The sequence below is a fragment of the Phoenix dactylifera genome, chromosome 14, assembly GCF_051530095.1.
Source record: "Phoenix dactylifera cultivar Ajwa chromosome 14, Ajwa_hap1_PhDact_Kaust_v1.1, whole genome shotgun sequence".
Classification (NCBI taxonomy): Eukaryota; Viridiplantae; Streptophyta; class Magnoliopsida; order Arecales; family Arecaceae; genus Phoenix; species Phoenix dactylifera.
Window position 1 is genome coordinate 320,196 of NC_143203.1, and position 19,340 is coordinate 339,535.

The following is a 19,340-nucleotide window of genomic DNA, read 5'->3' on the forward strand; positions in this document are numbered from 1 at the left end:
ATCCTGATTGTTACATAAAAGCTGAGATACTCGGGTATCTTAGTCTTTTTAAAAACTCTGCATCCTTCCATCTTGATCACCAGAAATTGATTTCTTGTTTTTATTCTGTTTTTAGCTTTCTAGATTTTCAAGTACAATCTTCTTTTCTATGGGTTCAAAAGAGTCGGTATGGCTAATGTGAACTACTCCTGGTTATCCTATATCTTTGTACCTGCAATAATTGTTGTTGCTGGAAATTGGACCCGGGGGCCACCGTGAAGCTGGGGAAGGAGGAGCTCCGCTGCTACAGGGGGCGGACGGCGGTGCGCCGGCCGGCTGCGTCCTCCACCGTGGGGCGTGGGTGCGTGCCCTGCAAGAAAAACCGGTGGCCGGGCTCCCCGGCGCCGGCCCTCCGATGCCTAAGTCAGAGGGGGCCAGTATGTGGAGAGAGCAGGGAAGAGAGTATGTGGAGAAGACACCGAGGATATTTGGATAAGATCCAGAAGATGAAGGGGATGATGTCATCAATTGTGTCTGTGCTTCCTTCCCCCCAGGTTTCCTTTTATAGAAGGATTTTTGTTACCTGGGAGGTGACAGGAGGTTTGTCCTGTTTTGTAATAATTGGACACGATTTGGCCCATTAATGGCGTAGTGGCGAACGGGACCGAATCAGACCGGAACCAGGGAGTTGTCATGGTCGATCGGGCCTGTTGGAGTTGTTGAACTGCCGGCCGTGGTGGGCCTGGGGTCCGTGGATGGTAAGTGCATTTATTACCGAATGAACCGGCGGTCAGGTAGAGCCATACGCTCTGATGGTTCAGTGATCCGGAGATCGTCTTGGGCCGTGTTCATTAAATGACTGAGTGCATCGGAGACTTGAGGGAGTCTCATGCATTAATGGCAGGTCGTGCCGAACGCCTGCGGAGATCTTATGCCTTGACGGCTTGGAGATAGCGGCAGGTTGCAAGCTGTAGAAGTTGTCAAGTCCCTTGGACTTTAGGCGGAGGTTGAACATTTAGTTAAGGCATCGGCTCGGCAGGGGTGCCGAGCCGAGCTGGTCGCCCAATGGGGCGCCCTGTGGCGGGGCTGCTTGAGTACTCCTGGTCGGCGCCCTTCAGGCGAGCACCTTCTAACAGAGCGCCTCTATTTGGCGCTTTGTCTTTGGTCGGCACTTTCTAGTTCGAGCGCTTCTCTGATCGGCGTCCTCTGGTCGGCTCTTTTTAGCCGAGCATCCCTACTTTGATTATTTTGGCTGGGCGCCTCTTCTTGGCGCTCTCTCTGGTCGGCGCCCCTTAGTCGAGCACCTCCCTGGTCGGCACCCTTTGGCCGAGCAGCTCTCTGGTCGGCGCTCTTTGGTCGAGCGCCTCCGTGGCGGTATGACTTGAGATTTTTTCCCCAACAATTGTAATCAACCATTAGAATTAAATTGGAAGCTCGAGTCTTTATAGAGATTCTTTCTGCTTTTATGTAACCGGAAACAATATAGAGGTATACACCAAAGTTAAAAGAAAATTACATGCTAGCAATTCAATGGAGTGGTTGATTTCTACTTTTAAGTTTATGGCTGTTCAAGAATGGCGATGAACATTTTAATCCATGGTCATGTATAATACGATTTCATATTCCTGTGGTTGATTCTTTCATGGAGTGATAAACTCGCAAGCTACAGTGGCATTCAATGCACTGTAGGAGCTACAGCAATACATGTGTTTACGGTGGCATAGTGGCCTCTTAATAGCCACTGTATATTTTTCGCTGAAATTTGATAGATTGCCAAATATGAATTGTTCAAAACAAATCAATCATCTATGATAACATAACCGTTGTAGCCTTAATATCTCAATGACCCTCGATTCGAATTCGCAGCGGCGGCAACAAAAAGAGACAAAATCGGTAAGCACAGGAGGTGACCGGATTCCCAGCAACCCCGCCCCCTCCCCTGCTCCTCGTCTCCATTGCTACTTCACCTCATCTCCTGCAGATTTTTACCTGTTCCATTTCTGCCAAAAAAAAGAAGAAAAATCCCATAACAAATGAAATCCTAACCCTAAACCGAATGGCACAGAGGTCTCGGAGAGGAGGAGAATCTTCGAGCGGTGGGAGGACCGCTGGCGGGGGCTTTGGTGCTGGGGCCAAAGTCGAGGTCCGGAGCGACGACGAGGGCTTTGGCATTTTTTTTTTTTTTTTTTTGGTGAAAACGGCAATTTCATATAACTCTAACGTGAGTACATCTTTGGCATTTTTTTTTGGTACAAGCAACAATTCATATAGTTTTCATATGAGTACGGTCAGACAAGTCAAAAGTAAAAAAGATGATATGAGAGAGAAGATCGAGATATCAGCGGCTCTTGTCCAAATAAGTTCATAGAAGTGTCGTGCCATGAAGGAGGTAATCCAATATGCAGCTTTATTTGCTTTTCGAAAAATAAATGCTATTTGGAAGGATTATGTTTTTAATCAGTCCGTGAATCTCATCGGTTAATGGGTGGCCATTTTTATGGCGGTCCTCTTCGTAAGGAGTCGTGACTGTGGCCGGCCTTTTGAAGGGCTGGGGGAGTACCCCCAGACAGAGTACAGTCTTGTGCTGTTATGGTTTGTGTTACTTCACGTCACAAAATATCACGTCTCTTATCTCCCATCCCAGGCAACGGAGATGGGGAGACGTCATGTATGGAAACCCAGTATAACCAGAGTAGGGAAAAAGAAATATAAAAATATTATCATGGTTAGCATTTTCACACACAGAGTAATCAGTTTACATGAAATCATAAATTTTAAAATATTAAAATATCTAATCGAAGTAGGCTCTCATGATTGCCTACGAAAGGCCAAACCTAAGTTTCTCCTTGTGAAAGTTTCTCTTTCACAGGCACTCATGAGTTTTTACGAGGTGAGGCTAATGATTAAAGTTACCGTATGATGGCAGTAATTTGCTGGGTTGGTGAGAGGACGGCGCGGCAGGCAGGAAAGAAACTCAGTGGAACGGCAGAGAAGGTCGTACGATGCCTTGGGTCTGCCAACCCGTAGTTCTCCCATCTCTTCCATTGCGAACCGTGCACGGCGGCCCGATCCAAACAGAGAAGAAGACTCCTCATATATTGTCCAGTGATATTGTTGCAGAAACATTTGTAATGAAGGTTCTTTTCTCTGTGTTGAGGGATCAGAGGGAGGCGATAAGGTTCTCGATGGTAGTGAGGAAGAAGGACTTCAAACACATGGAGAGGGTCGATGGCCGGTGGATCAATGTGCTCGAGGGGCTCGAGCTTCATACTGGAGTTTTTAGTGGAGCGGAGCAGAAGAGGATTGTGGCTTCCGTCTATGATCTTCAGGAGAATGGGAGGAATCGGCAACTCAGAAGTATGATCTTGGTACCCTTCTTGCACTTTTATTGTGGTGATAAGAACATACAGGCGCTGGTTACTGCGATGCCAATTGCCAAGAGTTTTTTATCTTCTTGCACTGCGTTGTGTCATACTAGAATCGCTAGGAAAATGTAATCTTGATTTTGTGCTACGTGCAAATCTAGTTAGGTTTCCCATATGCATAGATCAATGCAAAAATTTGCTATTGTAGTATAGAAAAATTAGTTAATTACATGGAAAGTGTAGATTGAGGCACAATTTTGCTATTATAGGAAAAAATCAAGGCATGGTGAAGAACAATCATAAATTCTTTGATGAATAAATATCCTGAATGCAGACTGCCACTTGGGAATTTTGTTTACTTTAATGTTAAGAGCTCTCAATATATAAGCTTCTTGCTGGAATGAAGAGAACAGTAGCATGAGATATTGTAATCAAGACCTTTATCCTGCATGTGAACTACCACTTAGAAAATATATATGTGCAACATATTAATGTTATAAGCTTTTTAGTTATAGGATAAAAGTTGGAGTGATGAAATAAAAAAAGCAGCAAGAGATTTATTCAAAGTCTTCCTTTTATTTTTCCTCTATCAGATGTCTCTGAAGAGATCATTAAAAAGATTTCATACAACCTTCTCTGAAGATTTGATATATGGTTTATTTGATGAAACTTTTTTTTTTTTTGGAAGCCTGTAAAAGAAATCCTTCGTGGTCTGGGGAGATCTCCTGTCCTTCTATATTTATAGCCAGACTCTTTTGATCACCTTGATTAAACTGTTGGAAATAGATAAACTTAATTGTGCATTGATTCAAGAGATATTATTTAAGACATTTGTGTTTCCAAAAAGACCTTTTATCTTATCTATGAAAGTTACTTAGAATTCCTCTTCATGAATGAAACCGAAGTGTCATTCATAAATATGACTCTTAGTATTTTGTATAGAGGTTACTTGAAGGGTTGTAAAATCCTCTTTATAAAGGGTTGTTATTTGAGTCATTTTGTAATGAAGAGAATTGAAGAAATCTAATATAGAGAAAAGTCCTCTTCATTCCTTAGTGAAAAATACTACAATATTCTTCTCCTCCATCCACCTCTTCAAAGTGGTATCAGAGCTAGTTCATGGCTACCGGAGTGCTTCCCATTCCTCGTCTTACCAATACCAACTATGAGAATTGGAGTATCCAAATGAAGGCGTTGCTTGGATCTCAAGATATTTGGGACATAGTCGAAAGAGGCTATGTAGAAGCCGAAGATAGATATATTCTTACGGCGCAACAACGAGAGACTTTGAAGGAAGACAAGAAGGCTCTCTACTTCATCTACCAAGGCCTGGATGAGGCCGCTTTTGAGAAGGTTGCTAGTGCTACTAATTCCAAGCAAGCATGGGAGATTTTACAAAATTCTTACAAAGGTGTAGAAAAGGTGAAGAAGGTTCGCCTCCAAAGCTTGAGAGGCGAGTTTGAAGCTTTGCAAATGAAGGAGTCCGAAGTTGTGTCGGACTATTTCACAAGGGTGTTGACCGTTGTGAACCAATTGAGGAGGAACGGCGAGACACTTGATGATAATCGGGTCGTGGAAAAAATCCTACGATCCTTGGACCACAAATTTGATTATGTTGTGGTGGCCATTGAAGAGTCCAAAGACTTGGACACTATGACGGTAGATGAGCTTATGGGTTCACTTCAAGCCCATGAGCAAAGAATACTAAAGAGAAGACAAGAGCCATTGGAGCAAGTTCTACAAAGCAAGCTCTCCATCAATAACAAAAAGGAGGAGTCAAGAGGCGAAAGTAGCCAAAGAGGCCGTGGTCGTGGCTGAGGACGTGTTCATGGTAGAGGTCGAGGTGGATCTTATGATCGTGGTAGAGACCGTGGTGACCACAACAATATTGAGGAAGGCAACCAAAATCGTGGAGGAAGAGGACAAAGAGGTAGAGGCCGAAGGTATGACAAGGGTCAAGTTCAATGTTACAATTGCAAAAAATTTGGGCATTATTCTTTTGAGTGCTACTCTAATCAATCTAGTCAAGTTCATGAGAAAGCCAATTATGTCAAAAAGGAAGATGATGGAGATGACGTGCTTCTACTAGCACGAAAAGGAGGAGATGCTATCAATCAAAATATGTGGTACTTGGACTCCGGTGCAAGTAACCACATGTCGGGGCACAAAGAAATTTTCATGGAGCTTGATGAATCGGTGAATGGCCATGTCTCATTTGGAGATGCTTCCAAGGTAAAGGTGAAGGGCATTGGTAAGATACTTATTCAACTCAAAGATGGAAGCCAACAATTTATTTCCAATGTCTATTATGTGCCTGATATGAAAACCAATATTCTTAGTATTGGGCAACTCTTGGAGAGAGGATTTGATATGCAACTAAAGGAAGGAAGCTTCTATCTAAGGAAACAAAATAAATTGATTGCTCATGTTCCTATGTCAAATAACCGCATGTTTGTATTAAACATAAATCATATTGTTGCTAAATGTCTAAGTGCATGTATGAAGGATGTATCTTGGCTTTGGCATTTGCGGTTCGGACATGTAAATTTCGGTGCTCTAAAGCTTCTTTTAAGTAAAAGAATGGTGAAGGGGCTGCCTTATATTGATGTCCCTAATAATATATGTGAGGGGTGTGTTCTTGGCAAACACTCAAGGAGGAGCTTTCCAAAGAAGTCTCACAACAAAGCAAAAACACCACTTCAACTTATCCACACCGACATTTGCGGACCAATCACTCCAAGCTCATTTGGAGGTCGTCGCTATTTTCTAACTTTTATTGATGATTTCAGCAGAAAAACATGGGTGTATCTCTTGAAGGAGAAGTCAGAAGCATTTCAAGCTTTCAAGGAGTTTAAAACTTTGGTGGAGAATCAAAGTGGCTATACTATCAAGGCGTTGCGGTCAGATCGTGGAGGAGAATTCACATCCAAGGAGTTTGAAGCTTTTTGCAAAACTCATGGCATTTGGAGACCCTTGACCGCTCCATACTCACCTCAACAAAATGGCGTCGCGGAAAGAAAAAATCGGACTATACTTGACATGGTCCGAAGCATGCTTAAGACAAAGGAGTTGTCGAAGGAGTTTTGGGGCGAGGCTGTCAATTGTGCGGTCTATTTGCTTAATAGATGCCCCACAAAGAACTTGGAAGAAGTAATACCACAAGAAGCATGGAGTGGATACAAGCCTGATATCTCTCATTTGAAGGTGTTTGGGTGCATAGCTTATGCACACATTCCGGATCAAAAGAGAAGCAAGTTAGATGATAAAAGCTTACCATGCATCTTCATCGGGTACAATACAAGATCCAAAGCTTATAAACTTTATGAACCAAAGGAGAAGAAAGTCATTGTAAGCCGAGATGTGGAGTTTCAAGAAGACGGCGTTTGGAATTGGAACACTAACATCGTGATGATACAAGATGAAGAGCAGATCAAGGAGCAAATTAGAGTTCCAACACCACCTTCATCTCCTACTTCATCGGTTGAAGATGTTTCAACACCATTAAAGACAAGAAGCATTCAAGATTTATATGAGGTGACAACTCCCTTAAATCTTATTTGTCTTTTTGCTAATGAAGAAATAATTTCTTTTGAAGATGCTATCAAAGATAAGAAGTGGAGAAAAGCCATGAATGAAGAGATAGAAGCCATAGAAAAAAATGAGACATGGAAGCTTACTTCTCTACCAAGTGGGCTTGAACCAATTGGAGTAAAGTGGGTTTACAAAGTCAAAAGAAATCCACAAGGTGAAGTGGAGAAATACAAAGCACGACTTGTGGCTAAAGGCTACAAGCAAAAGGCCGGAATTGACTATGAGGAGGTTTTTGCTCCCGTTGCTCGAATGGAGACCATTCGCTTGGTGATTTCTTTGGCGGCTCTAAACAAATGGAAGATTTTTCAACTTGATGTCAAATCAGCCTTTCTTAATGGCTATTTGAATGAAGAAGTGTACATTGAGCAACCCAAAGGTTATGTCAGAAGTGGACAAGAAGACAAAGTGTTGAAATTAAAAAGGGCGCTCTACGGTTTGAAGCAAGCACCTAGAGCTTGGAATTCAAGAATTGATGCTTATTTCAAGGCAAATGGGTTTGTTCAATGCCCCTATGAACAAGCTCTCTATATCAAAGAGAAGGATGGGAACAAATTACTTGTCTCATTATATGTTGATGATCTTATCTTCACCGGCAATTCTATACAATTGATCAAAGAATTCAAACAAGCAGTGGCAAAGGAGTTCGAAATGACCGACATGGGACTTATGTCCTATTTTCTTGGTTTGGAAGTGAATCAATTAGAAGATGGAATTTTTCTTTCCCAAGAGCACTATGCAAAGAAAGTGATTAAAAGGTTCAAGATGGAAGATTGCAATCCTATTAACACACCAGTGGATTGTGGTGTAAAATTGTCCAAGAATGATGAAGGCAAGGTGATTGATCCTACACTCTACAAAAGCTTGGTAGGGTGTTTGAGATACTTGACATGTACAAGACCGGACATACTATATGGCGTTGGTTTGGTGAGTCGGTTCATGGAGGAACCAAAATTATCTCATTGGAAGGCGGCAAAGAGAATCCTACGTTATGTTCAAGGTAATACGGCATTCTCATGGATGTCTAAGAAGCAAGCAATTGTTACTCTCTCAACTTGTGAAGCAGAATATGTTGCGGCATCTTCATGTGTTAGTCATGCAATATGGCTAAGGAGCTTGCTAAAAGAGATTAATATTGATCAAAATGAAGCTACACAAATTTACATTGATAGCAAGTCGGCAATTGCTTTAGGGAAGAATCCAGTTTATCATCAAAGGAGCAAACATATAGATGTTCGTTTTCACTCAATCCGGGAGTATGTGAAGAACAAAGATGTGGAGCTTATTTATGTGAAGACTCATGATCAAGTTGCGGACATTTTTACTAAACCACTTGGAGTTGATCTCTTCAACAAATTCAAAGATTTGCTTGGTATGAAGGATGGAAGACAATTAAGTTTAAAGGGGGGTGTTGGAAATAGATAAACTTAATTGTGCATTGATTCAAGAGATATTATTTAAGACATTTGTGTTTCCAAAAAGACCTTTTATCTTATCTATGAAAGTTACTTAGAATTCCTCTTCATGAATGAAACCGAAGTGTCATTCATAAATATGACTCTTAGTATTTTGTATAGAGGTTACTTGAAGGGTTGTAAAATCCTCTTTATAAAGGGTTGTTATTTGAGTCATTTTGTAATGAAGAGAATTGAAGAAATCTAATATAGAGAAAAGTCCTCTTCATTCCTTAGTGAAAAATACTACAATATTCTTCTCCTCCATCCACCTCTTCATAAACTTGTGGCCCCGTTTATTAACTAGACTGCATCATTGAGGGAAATTAACATCCCATGGTAAACATTATAATATTCTCTCCCCACTTTGCTCATTTACTGCATGAAGGATGATAGACATACACCTAATGTTCATAAATGAATCATGAATTCAACACTTTCTTGAAAAAAACACTTCACTGACATGGACTGGTTCTGGTATTTAAGTAGCTTTAGAGCTGCCGTTGACAGTTTCTAGTATTAGCTATCTTTATTCCTTGCAAATATTCTGATTAGTATAGAATGTAATCAAAGCTCTTTGTCTGAAATTCATTTTCATTTTTAAGGATGCTATCATCACTACAGTAAAAGAGAAAAAAGCCGACCTTTAAATGCCGACGCTAGGAGAAAGCGTCGGCAAAGTCTGCTCCTGCGCCCCCTTTTTCCGACGCTTCTGGGGAGCGTCGGTAATTTGAGGCAATGAACGACGCTTAAAAGCGTCGTCGTAAAGGGCTGTCCTAAGACGATGCTTATAAGCGTCGCCGAAGCCAACTTAAACCCCAGCGGCCGACCCCGAGCCCGCATACTTGCCCTAACTACTCCCGAGCACCCTCATCTTCCTCCTCTCCGGCGCTGCCTTAGCCCTCATCTTCCTCGTCTCCGGCGCTGCCTTAGCCCCCATCTTCCTCCTCTCCGGCGCGGACCGTCCGACTCCTACCTCCTCTCCGGCGTCAACTGACCGACCCCAATCCGCTCCGCCCGAGGTAGTTTTCTCCTCCTCCCTCCTTTCCCACCGTCTCGCTTGTTCTCCTCCTTCTCATCCTCCTCTTCTTCGGGTGTTCGTGGATTTCCTTTCCACTCATCTGAAGAGTTCCGAACATGGCACAACTTATTAAACATGGCCCGAGGAGTTCCGATCTGAAGAAGTAAGGGGTATAAATTCTTAAATTATTGTGATTTTCTTTCCACTCATCTGAAGAAGTAATACTTATGGACAAGAATGTTTGACAAAATATCTTCTGTTGTGACGTTTGTATGAGTTGAAGCTATAATGTTGAATTTCTATGTTGATGAATTTATTTTTGTGATTCACAATTTCCCCTTTTGCTATTGTATTCTTCTGGCTATTTCTGGATTTTAATCAGCAAGCTGTTTGTGATATGTTTTATGGAGTTTGTACAGTTCCCATTCTAATGGGACGTCCTTCAAGGATTTGAGATTGGGGTCAAGAATGAGGCTTCTTAAGCCATCTACAGGACTACATCTAATGAGGCGATAAGCAAGAAATTCATTTTGGTAATTTAATTTTATGAAGGTCTATGTGTAGGTATTATGTATTTATATTTTTTTAAAAGCAATCTCTGAAAGATTTGTATGGGTATTTTCTCTAAAAGGCTGGAAAGCTTATTTGCCAGCTTACTAAGTGCAAAATTGCCAGCATTATGAATTAGATTATGGAATGGAGATAAGATAGCATGTAATTCAATAACTATGTTTATCCTTTAAGATTATTAGAAATTATATTTGAACTTTCCATTGAGGATTTGCAACTTTCCTCTATATATTTAATCAGTAAACTGCTTTTTGGAAGCTGGAATTTTGTTTATTATTTTTTATTATGAAAACCCTCATGGAGATTTTTTTTCCCATTGTAGTTTTCTATACCCACAAGTTATATTTAAGAGAATTTGAGAGTATGCTATATTTAACTGACCTGCTTTTGGTAAGTTTTTCTTACTTGATTGCTGATTGCAACAATATTTCTTGTAGGAGAGTATTTTTCTGAGGTCTGCAATGATAGCATTTCTGTTTGGGAGGACGAGTCAGTTGCTTTTGATGTCCTACTGAATGATTATGTCGCCGGAGGCATAGCTAGTATTATTGAATCATCAACAGTGAGACTTTTAATCAATATCTTCTATTCAATGCTATCAGTTAAAGTAATGTTACTGCTAGTTTTCTTATGAGTATATTGTCAGTCATTCTAGCGTGGATTTGTTTTTAACATTCATAAAATGGAGTCTCAGATTATATCATTTTTGTAGTTTGATCAAGTTAAATGGAAGTCTAGATTCATGTGGTTTGGGAGCCTCTCTATGATATCTCATCTCATATTGGCTTGCTGTGAGACCACTGCCCCTCTGCTAGCTGTAGTCTAGTTAAATCTGTGTATATTTATAAAATGAATAGCAAACATGTAGGAAATGTTTGAATTACCGATTATTGTTTTCCTTTAATCACCCAAGCTTGTGTGTTTCCATTGAAATAAACAGCTATTTCTCAGTTCAAGTCCATTTTGGTCACAGCCTCTGGATAATGGGTTTTAGTCTTTCTAGAAGTTGGCTTTCCTCACCTCTGTTGTTTTAGTGGAGTTTCTATCACAAAATGTGCAAATCTGGTTGGAGGTAGGAGAAGTGAGAAATTCTGCTAAGAAAGAAAAATGAACTTAACTGATACTTTTTACAAGATAAAGGCCAGAATGAACCACCCGTTCATTGTCATACGTTATGCTAGAATACATTAGAGAAAGCCTAGCAATTATTTTAGTTGAAAATAAATTACTAAGATGGTTTTGGCTATTGCATCCAAGCTATCATTCTTTTTGGTTGTTAATTAATATGTTGCATCCAGTTTTGACCTTGATCTTGTTCAGTTTGGTGCAGGTTTCCTCGGTATCGTAGCAACTACTGTGAGCCTTCAAGCCTCAAAAGGTTAATTTTGTGCAATATTTATCATTTAACCAAATATTGATTCTTTTTTGTGCATACCAGGTAACAATATGCCCCGAGGGAGACGATTTAGAGATGTGAAGTTCCAGCATTCTCAGGTGGGATCTACTTCTGATCAGTCCCTGCAGTCCCAGCAGCACGAGTTAGGATCTCAGCGCGAGCCTCCTGCTGATTGTCTGGAGGATGAGCTCCGGATCTAGGGTAATTCGATTTAAAGTTCAAATTTTATGTTCATATTTGTCTTCAACTTTTTAAAACATTTTATTTAATTTAAATAGATGGACAAGGGACAGTGAGGACGAGACGGGGACCCACTCAAGCAAAGGATGTGTGGAAGCTTCCTTCGGGTGAGAAGATCATCATCCGATGCAACGAATTGGGGCAGCCCATCAATAAAGCTGGAAGTCTTCTATCAAGCTTTTTAGGATCGGTTGCACGCAAGGGTCAGCTGTGTCCGCTCAACTATACGAAGTAGAATGACATGCTTCCTTCGTATAAGGTTGAACTTCTTAGACTCATACAGGTAATGAATTAAATTTGTTCTTTTTAATTTGACACCTTCTGTATGTTAATTTGCTTACTACCATAATTTTACTTTTGAGGTTTAATATTATTATAACATTCTGTATCTTGTTGTAGGGTAAGTTTGTACTTCCTCCAGAGAGCCATGATTGGTTGCTAAAGTCCCTCAACCGCAAATGGAAAGAATATAAAGCAAAATTGAAGGCGGACTTCAAGCGCGAGGGTATGACAGAGGAGGAGGTTGCTCGTGTGACTCCTGATGTATACCCTCAGCAGTGGAGGGAGCTTGTTCACTACTGGTTTTCTGAAAAAGGACAGGTCACATATATTGTTTCAATATCTTATATTATCTTTATTATTAATATAGATTGCAAATATATATATTGAATAATATTATACTTTGTGATTTTATTTTGGCAGACATATTCTAATATTGGTAGAGCTGCACGAGCATCTCAAGCAGTTCCTCATACTTCAGGCTCGAAGAGTTATGCGAGACGTAGAAATGAATTCGTAAGTTTTTTTGAAACTATTTGAAACTCTACTAATATATAGCACATATCATGATATATAGTTTGCCAATATATTTTCCGTATATGTAGATAGTAGAGCATGGAAGGGAGCCTGGTGAGGTAGAGTTTTATAAGATGACCCACACTCACCGAGATGGCAGCTTTGTATGGGATGAGTCGAGAGATATAGTTGTATGTATTCATTTTTTATTTGATCATAGTTTTTTTATTAATTTTACTTCTCTTAAAATATTAATGTGACTGTTTTTTTTTGAGAGAGAGATATAGGAAAGAGCTACAAATCTTATTTCAGAGCGCGTCGGGGAGTCATCATCATCCGACACGGCCAGTCGCGTCGAGGCTCAGGTCTATCCCGAATTGATGGGCCCAGAACGTTATGGTCGCGTGAGGGGTTACGGTGTCGGAGTTACTCCCACTCAGCTATCTGTAGTGAGCCGATATACCCAAGATGCAAGACAAGGTACTAGCACTACAGAAGTTTGTAGTTTGAAGACGAAGATGGCACAAATAAAGCAGTCATATGAGACAAAGATAGAGGAGATGAGGCAGAGACATATGACTGATATGGCGGAGTTGAAGCAAAGCCAAGAGTTGAAGATACAATCTTTGCAGGATCAGCTTGACCATATTTCATCCTTTTTGCAGAGATTTGCTCCTCCGGTACATAACTAAATCTATTTGAATATTTTATGTAATTATAATGTATTCTTGTATGAGCGTGATGACTTTCATATTTTTAGTTTCTAAAATATTTTTTTTTCTTGTAGGTTGATGATACTTCATCTACTCGTAGAGATGATGATGCCGTCGATCCTTGATACATATCGTAGATTGTGTACTTAGAAATTTGAGATGTATATTTTTAGAATGTTTTTGAAGTACAATGTAATCAAATATTATAATATGAATGTAATCAAAGTTCTTGTTTGTGACGTGTATTTTGTTATATATGTGATTTAGTGTATTTGTTTTGTTAGAATTTAATGTGTACAGGGTATTAAAAATTACTTTTATAAAAAAAAATTTTAAAAAAAATTTATTTGCCGACGCTTTTAAGCGTCGGCAAAAGCGACCGGCACAACACTGGCAAAAAATGGCACGCCTTTAACGACGCTTTAAAGCGTCTGTGTAGTCCAACAGTGCCGAGGTTGGTCCAAGTTTGCCGACGCTTAAAAGCGTCAGCTAACTGCATAGTTAACGACGCTTAAAAACGTCGGCATAGGCCACCTTCGCCGACGCTTAAAAGCGTCGGCATAGACCGACGACGCTTTCTTCACGCGTCGGCCTAAACCGAGCCCACGCCCGCCTGCCCGACGCCTTACCCACGCTTTAGGGGGCGTGGGAAGGAAATGTACCGACGCTTTAAAGCGTCGGTAAAGACAAAACAAAGCGCCGGGAGATATCTTTTTCTCTTGTAGTGCATCAATATGTTATCCTTCTGCCCAGGCTTGCAGAACATATGGTGCATGAAAGAATGAAATCTTATATCCATCAAAACGCTCACTGTTTTGTGCAATCTTTGTTCTCTCGTGTTATGTTGGGCAACAGGGGGGAGAAGAGTTACAGCAAATTTCTTACTTGCATGCCAGTTGAGTGTGGAGAAATTATGTTAGGGTGCCCTGTTGATGCACATGCATCAGATAACAACCACACTCCATGGAAAACTCGTTCATTAATTTCGTTTTGACTTATCTAAAATAAGAGTTAACAGACTGTTAGATCAACTTGTTAAGAACATTAGCAATTACCATCGATACGAGTGTTTCTTTAAAACATCCACTACACCATACATTCCGCACAGATTCCTGATTCTAGCAACCAAGGAGGTTCAGCTGCGGCCGAAAGGTCCAAGCAGAAACAACAGCATAGAATTATAGAAAACCGAGAGAGGGTTAAGAGGAGAAGAGGAGCAATACTGACTTGAAGGTTTTTTTTGGCTGGGAACAATACATAGCCTCGAGGCATTTCATTATCATCAATCGAAAAATTGGAAAATGCTGGAGATTTGATAGGTCATGAGCATCCAAGAGGTTGCAGTGAATATTTGAAAATCATGCCTCTCCCCTATCTTCTGGGTTCAAAATCAATAGAGGAAAATGCCTTTGTGCATGTTCTCTGTGGAGCATGCTAGTAAAATTTGAGATGTCATGCAACTGGATGGTCCTAATACAAGCTTGGCAGTGGAATGCTTTTAGATTAATGGGAGTGGTTTAGGTCTGCTGGTGGTCTAATGCAGCACTTTTATCGACCATTAGATTACCGTCGTGATCTGTAACGGGCATGTGCTTTGATGCAGTTCTGGGGCTCCCTGATATCACAAATCTCAAAGCTCGCCAATCATGGATCATGATGGTGATCCAACTGTTCCTTCTGCATCGGACCAGCTGCTCGGCTGATGAGCTTTCAAGCCTGAACCTCGCCCATGTGGGCAATGTGAGGCATAAAAGATGGTGCAGATTAATAGGCCCTTGATCAATAACAAGTCATTTAGGGGGCTCTTTTGCCAGCCAAATCATTATGTTGAAATTTTGTTGTGCACGTTAGATTTAGATATAGTGCACCATGCTGTGTGGTTTGGAGTTCAGACTGCTAACCATCTAGATGGTGCTCCATTCCAGAAGAATGTAAATTTTCTTTTTCAAATAGTTGTATTTATGTAGTTTATAAGCATCACTATTCGCCTGACTGATGACAGATAAATTAGAATTTACCCTTCTTATAAGAGAAAGGAAGAAAGGCTGCACACATTATGATTATCCTAGTTCAAATACCTGAAGATGCTGATGCACCCCCCAAGACTTGAAGCCCGAACCTCTAAGCTAAATTGACAGGTGTGACCACTTAGGCAACCCCAATTCACAATAGGATCTGAGCTCCTAGTATCTTATTATAGATCATTAGTTTATCTTATTATAGATCATTAGTCCTCTCAAGCTTGATTAAATCCAGTGATTTTTCTTCAGCGAGCTCTTTTGAAGTTCAGTTGACTTGAAAAGCTTATATTGTCTTGATTTTATTTACTCAAATCATAAATCAAATATGATCCCAAATGGGTTCATACTAAATGGGTTCATACTTTCTAGCAAGCTTGTGTCCAAGGAATTAGGAAACAGAAAGGTACTGCATAACTTTCTAGCAAGCTTGTGTCCAAGGAATTAGGAAACATTTTTTCGGTAGTCCAGTGCAGCCAGACAGATCATAAATCAAAATATGATGCCAAATGGGTTCATACTAAAGCACTGCATCTATGAATTACAATGTATCTCAATGCGTAATCAACAGTTGGTGCTGTATTGGGCCTTCAAATAGTTCAATGAATACCAGACCTACCTAGGCCATGCACAATTTCTGTACCTTAAAGAAATTGAGAGCTAAAAAAAAGGAAAAGCAATCCACAATTTCTGTACCTTAAAAAAATTGGGAACTAAAAAAACAAACAACTTTCGTTGTTCAAGAAAACAATCATGCCATTACAGAAGCCACATGCAAGAGAAGCATAATTGAATATTTGGTCAGAGAGATACGGTACCGTAAGATTACGTTCTGTAAAGAAAATATTAAAGCTATAGCAAAAAGAGTACTAATTTGGCACTTAAATCTTCCTTAAAAATCTAAAAACTTGTTCTGAGAAAACTGTATCTTCTAAATCTTAAAACTATGAAAGATATTATCCAGTCATTGACATTCAATTACTTTATTCTAGCCAATGGAGTAGACCCATAATGTATTGCCAACTGATGATACAAAACCTTTTTCAGAACATGTATATTCTTCACGCAACAGGAATAATTTTGCTTGAGATGATGAAATCATTCATGTAAGCTATTGAAGATGAGTGCAATGTCTTGTGGTTCACACAAGTCAATGGTTGGTGCAATTCCTGGTATGTCCTTGTCAAAAGATTTAATCACATCCTTTACCAACATAGTGTTTCAGTAGTCAAGGTCCTGGAAAATTAGAAACAGGCAATGTGATGATTACTGTAGATACCCCTTTCTTATATTAACAAAACAGAATCTAGAGCCAAGGAACCATTGACAAATTTTAATCCCAATTCACCATCCAACAATTTGGCAAAATCTTCAGTTGAAGAAGATAGATGGTGTCAAAGAGAATAAGGTTCATTTACCAAAAAAAAAAGAAGAGAGAATAAGGTTTATATACAGAATTTTATGCTTCCCCATATCCAAGAGCAGTTACTGGTGATCAAGGCTCATTCATCAGGCCCAGAATCAGAATCGGATGCGCCTTCCAGAAATGAGCCAAGAGATTTGCGTAATATGCTGAAAGATTTGTCATCCTGGATCACACTGACATAAAGTAGCATCATTGGAAAGTAGATTGTGGGAAAGTGGAATACATGCATAAACTTTGAAATTACATCACTAGAAAAAAGAATATGCAATCATTTCAACACGTCTATATGTCCAAAACAGAAAATCAAATATATTGAGCAGATTCTTTCTGAAAATAATGTATTAGATTAAAAATCTACAGTTGAATCTTTTCCCCTTTTTTTTTTCTCTTTCGAATTGATACATCTTTATACACAAGTTTTATATGGAAACCGCATTCGTATTTCTGGTATAGCATGCATAAGTGATTGTTAAACACCTAGGCATAATATATAAGAAAATTGGTATAACAATGCACGAGACTCCCGCTATTGTAGGGTCTCAGAAGGGTCAAACGTATGCAACCTTACTCCTATATATAGAAAGGCTGCGTTTCGATCCCATAACCTCAGGTCATAATAGAACAACTTTATTGTTGCACCATGGCTCACTCTTAGGATGAAAATTATAATACATCAAGATAATTTTGCAAATAAAACCAGATAAAACAAATAGATGATAGGAGAAAATCACAAATGACTGTCTGCTAACTTAAACATCCCATATTCATATACCTGCTTCTTCTTTTTCAGAGATTCTTCTGCTCTGGCAATCTTCTGAGCACAAGCCTTCTCAAGTTCAGACAGATTAGCCTTTTCCTTCCTCCCTGAAAACTCGAGAAGAAATCTAAAGCATTGAACATCTGCTGAGAGTAGGATGGATGGATTCCACGTAACTGGAAAAGAACATTGTTACTCACGCTATTGTTCGTAACGGGCATATAGTTTATCCTTTTCATCTTCATATTTGGAAAATAATTCTGCAGAATACGCCAAACTAATACATAATACTTTGAAATGAAAGAAAGGTATATAACTTGAGTTTTGTTGAATCATCAGGGAGAGAGAAAAATCTTAACCAGCATATCAGATTGGTAGATAATGCATTGCTAAAATAATAATGATAATAATAATAATTCCGGGCACCACAATATAATATCCTTAACTTTTTTGCTAGATTTCTGTCAAGAAAGGTACTGCCTCCTATGGAAAACAGGACCAGGAGACAAATACCAACTCATTTTGAATGCAAGCATATCATTTTACTGATGTCATTTTGATTCAATACTTGAGGACTGCATGGATCCCCAAAGATGCTTGAAAATTCAAAAAACAGATTAAAGAAATTGAAGAAGATGAATATAGATGAGAGCAATATGTGTCCTATTATGGGACAGACAAATATGTCCTCGGAGAGCTCTGGGGCGTACAAAAGGTACATTTATTAAGCTATAAGGTTTTAACTTTAAAAGAATTTTATCTTCAAAGTTAATAGGCAATTTTGTAGTCTAATGGATTTAGAACTATAGGTGTTCCCATTTTTTTTCTTTTTTTTTCTTTTTTTTGTTTGAGGGAAAGGAGGGCAGAGGCCACCATCTACTGAAAGAGACAACAGTGCCTCCAAATGAAGGTGAGGGAAGTTACCGGATCCAAAGCAAAATTCCGATAATGAAACAAAGGAGACAGCAAAAGCCAATCCTTCTCTTTCAAAACCTTCTCCTTGGGTTTACAGAACAATTTTTCAATGCAACACTTTCTACTCTTTTGCAAGAGACAAAACTTTGAAAAGGACAACATCGTAATAGTTGTTCATTTGCTAACAGAGAATATTGAAGCTTGCATAGAGATTCCAAAAGTGTTCAATGGAAGCTTTCAGATATTTTTTTTCTTTTTGAGAGAAATACAGTGAGAATGCCACCATTCAGATTTGAAACTGGGACCTTTCCCTAGTGCATGTGCTGAGGAGAGGGGTGCCAATCAGCAGATCCAGACACAGTTGGCCAGAGAATAATGTTACGCATACTGCAAATATAGTTAATCTAATAATCCACATTGCAATGAAAATGACATTGTTCAGGTGCCTCATCAATGAGGGGATTCGTGTTGGAAATAGATAAACTTAATTGTGCATTGATTCAAGAGATATTATTTAAGACATTTGTGTTTCCAAAAAGACCTTTTATCTTATCTATGAAAGTTACTTAGAATTTCTCATCATGAATGAAACCGAAGTGTTATTCATAAATATGACTCTTAGTATTTTGTATAGAGGTTACTTGAAGGGTTGTAAAATTCTCTTTATAAAGGGTTGTTATTTGAGTCATTTTGTAATGAAGAGAATTGAAGAAATCTAATATAGAGAAAAGTCCTCTTCATTCCTTAGTGAAAAATACTACAATATTCTTCTTCTCCATCCACCTCTTCAAAGTGGTATCAGAGCTAGATCATGGCTACCGGAGTGCTTTCTATTCCTCATCTTACCAATACCAACTATGAGAATTGGAGTATCCAAATGAAGGCGTTGCTTGGATCTCAAGATATTTGGGACATCGTCGAAAGAGGCTATGTAGAAGCCGAAGATAGAGATATTCTTACGGCGCAACAACGAGAGACTTTGAAGAAAGACAAGAAGGCTCTCTACTTCATCTACCAAGGCCTAGATGAGGCCGCTTTTGAGAAGGTTGCTAGTGCTACCAATTCCAAGCAAGCATGGGAGATTTTACAAAATTCTTACAAAG

At 39.4% G+C, this 19,340-nt stretch overlaps 1 protein-coding gene and 1 long non-coding RNA gene across 4 annotated transcripts in view; both read left to right on the top strand.

Moving 5' to 3' along the window:
- The first annotated feature begins 2,844 nt into the window (after positions 1-2,844).
- Positions 2,845-19,340, top strand: part of LOC103713299 (kinesin-like protein KIN-14J) — a 35,286-nt gene continuing 18,790 nt past the window's right edge. For 2 of the 3 annotated variants that reach the window (XM_089927093.1, XM_089927095.1), the window contains exon 1: positions 2,848-3,336. In XM_089927093.1, coding sequence (XP_089783219.1) covers positions 2,982-3,336 — 355 coding nt within the window. In that variant the 5' untranslated portion in view covers positions 2,848-2,981. Of the gene's footprint in view, positions 3,337-19,340 lie in introns of all 3 variants that reach the window. The other variant, XM_089927094.1, reaches the window with a different exon arrangement.
- LOC148699961 (uncharacterized) lies at positions 11,957-13,148 on the top strand. Its single transcript, XR_015973042.2, has 3 exons — positions 11,957-12,213; positions 12,316-12,408; positions 12,498-13,148. It is a non-coding gene; the product is annotated as an uncharacterized LOC148699961 (long non-coding RNA).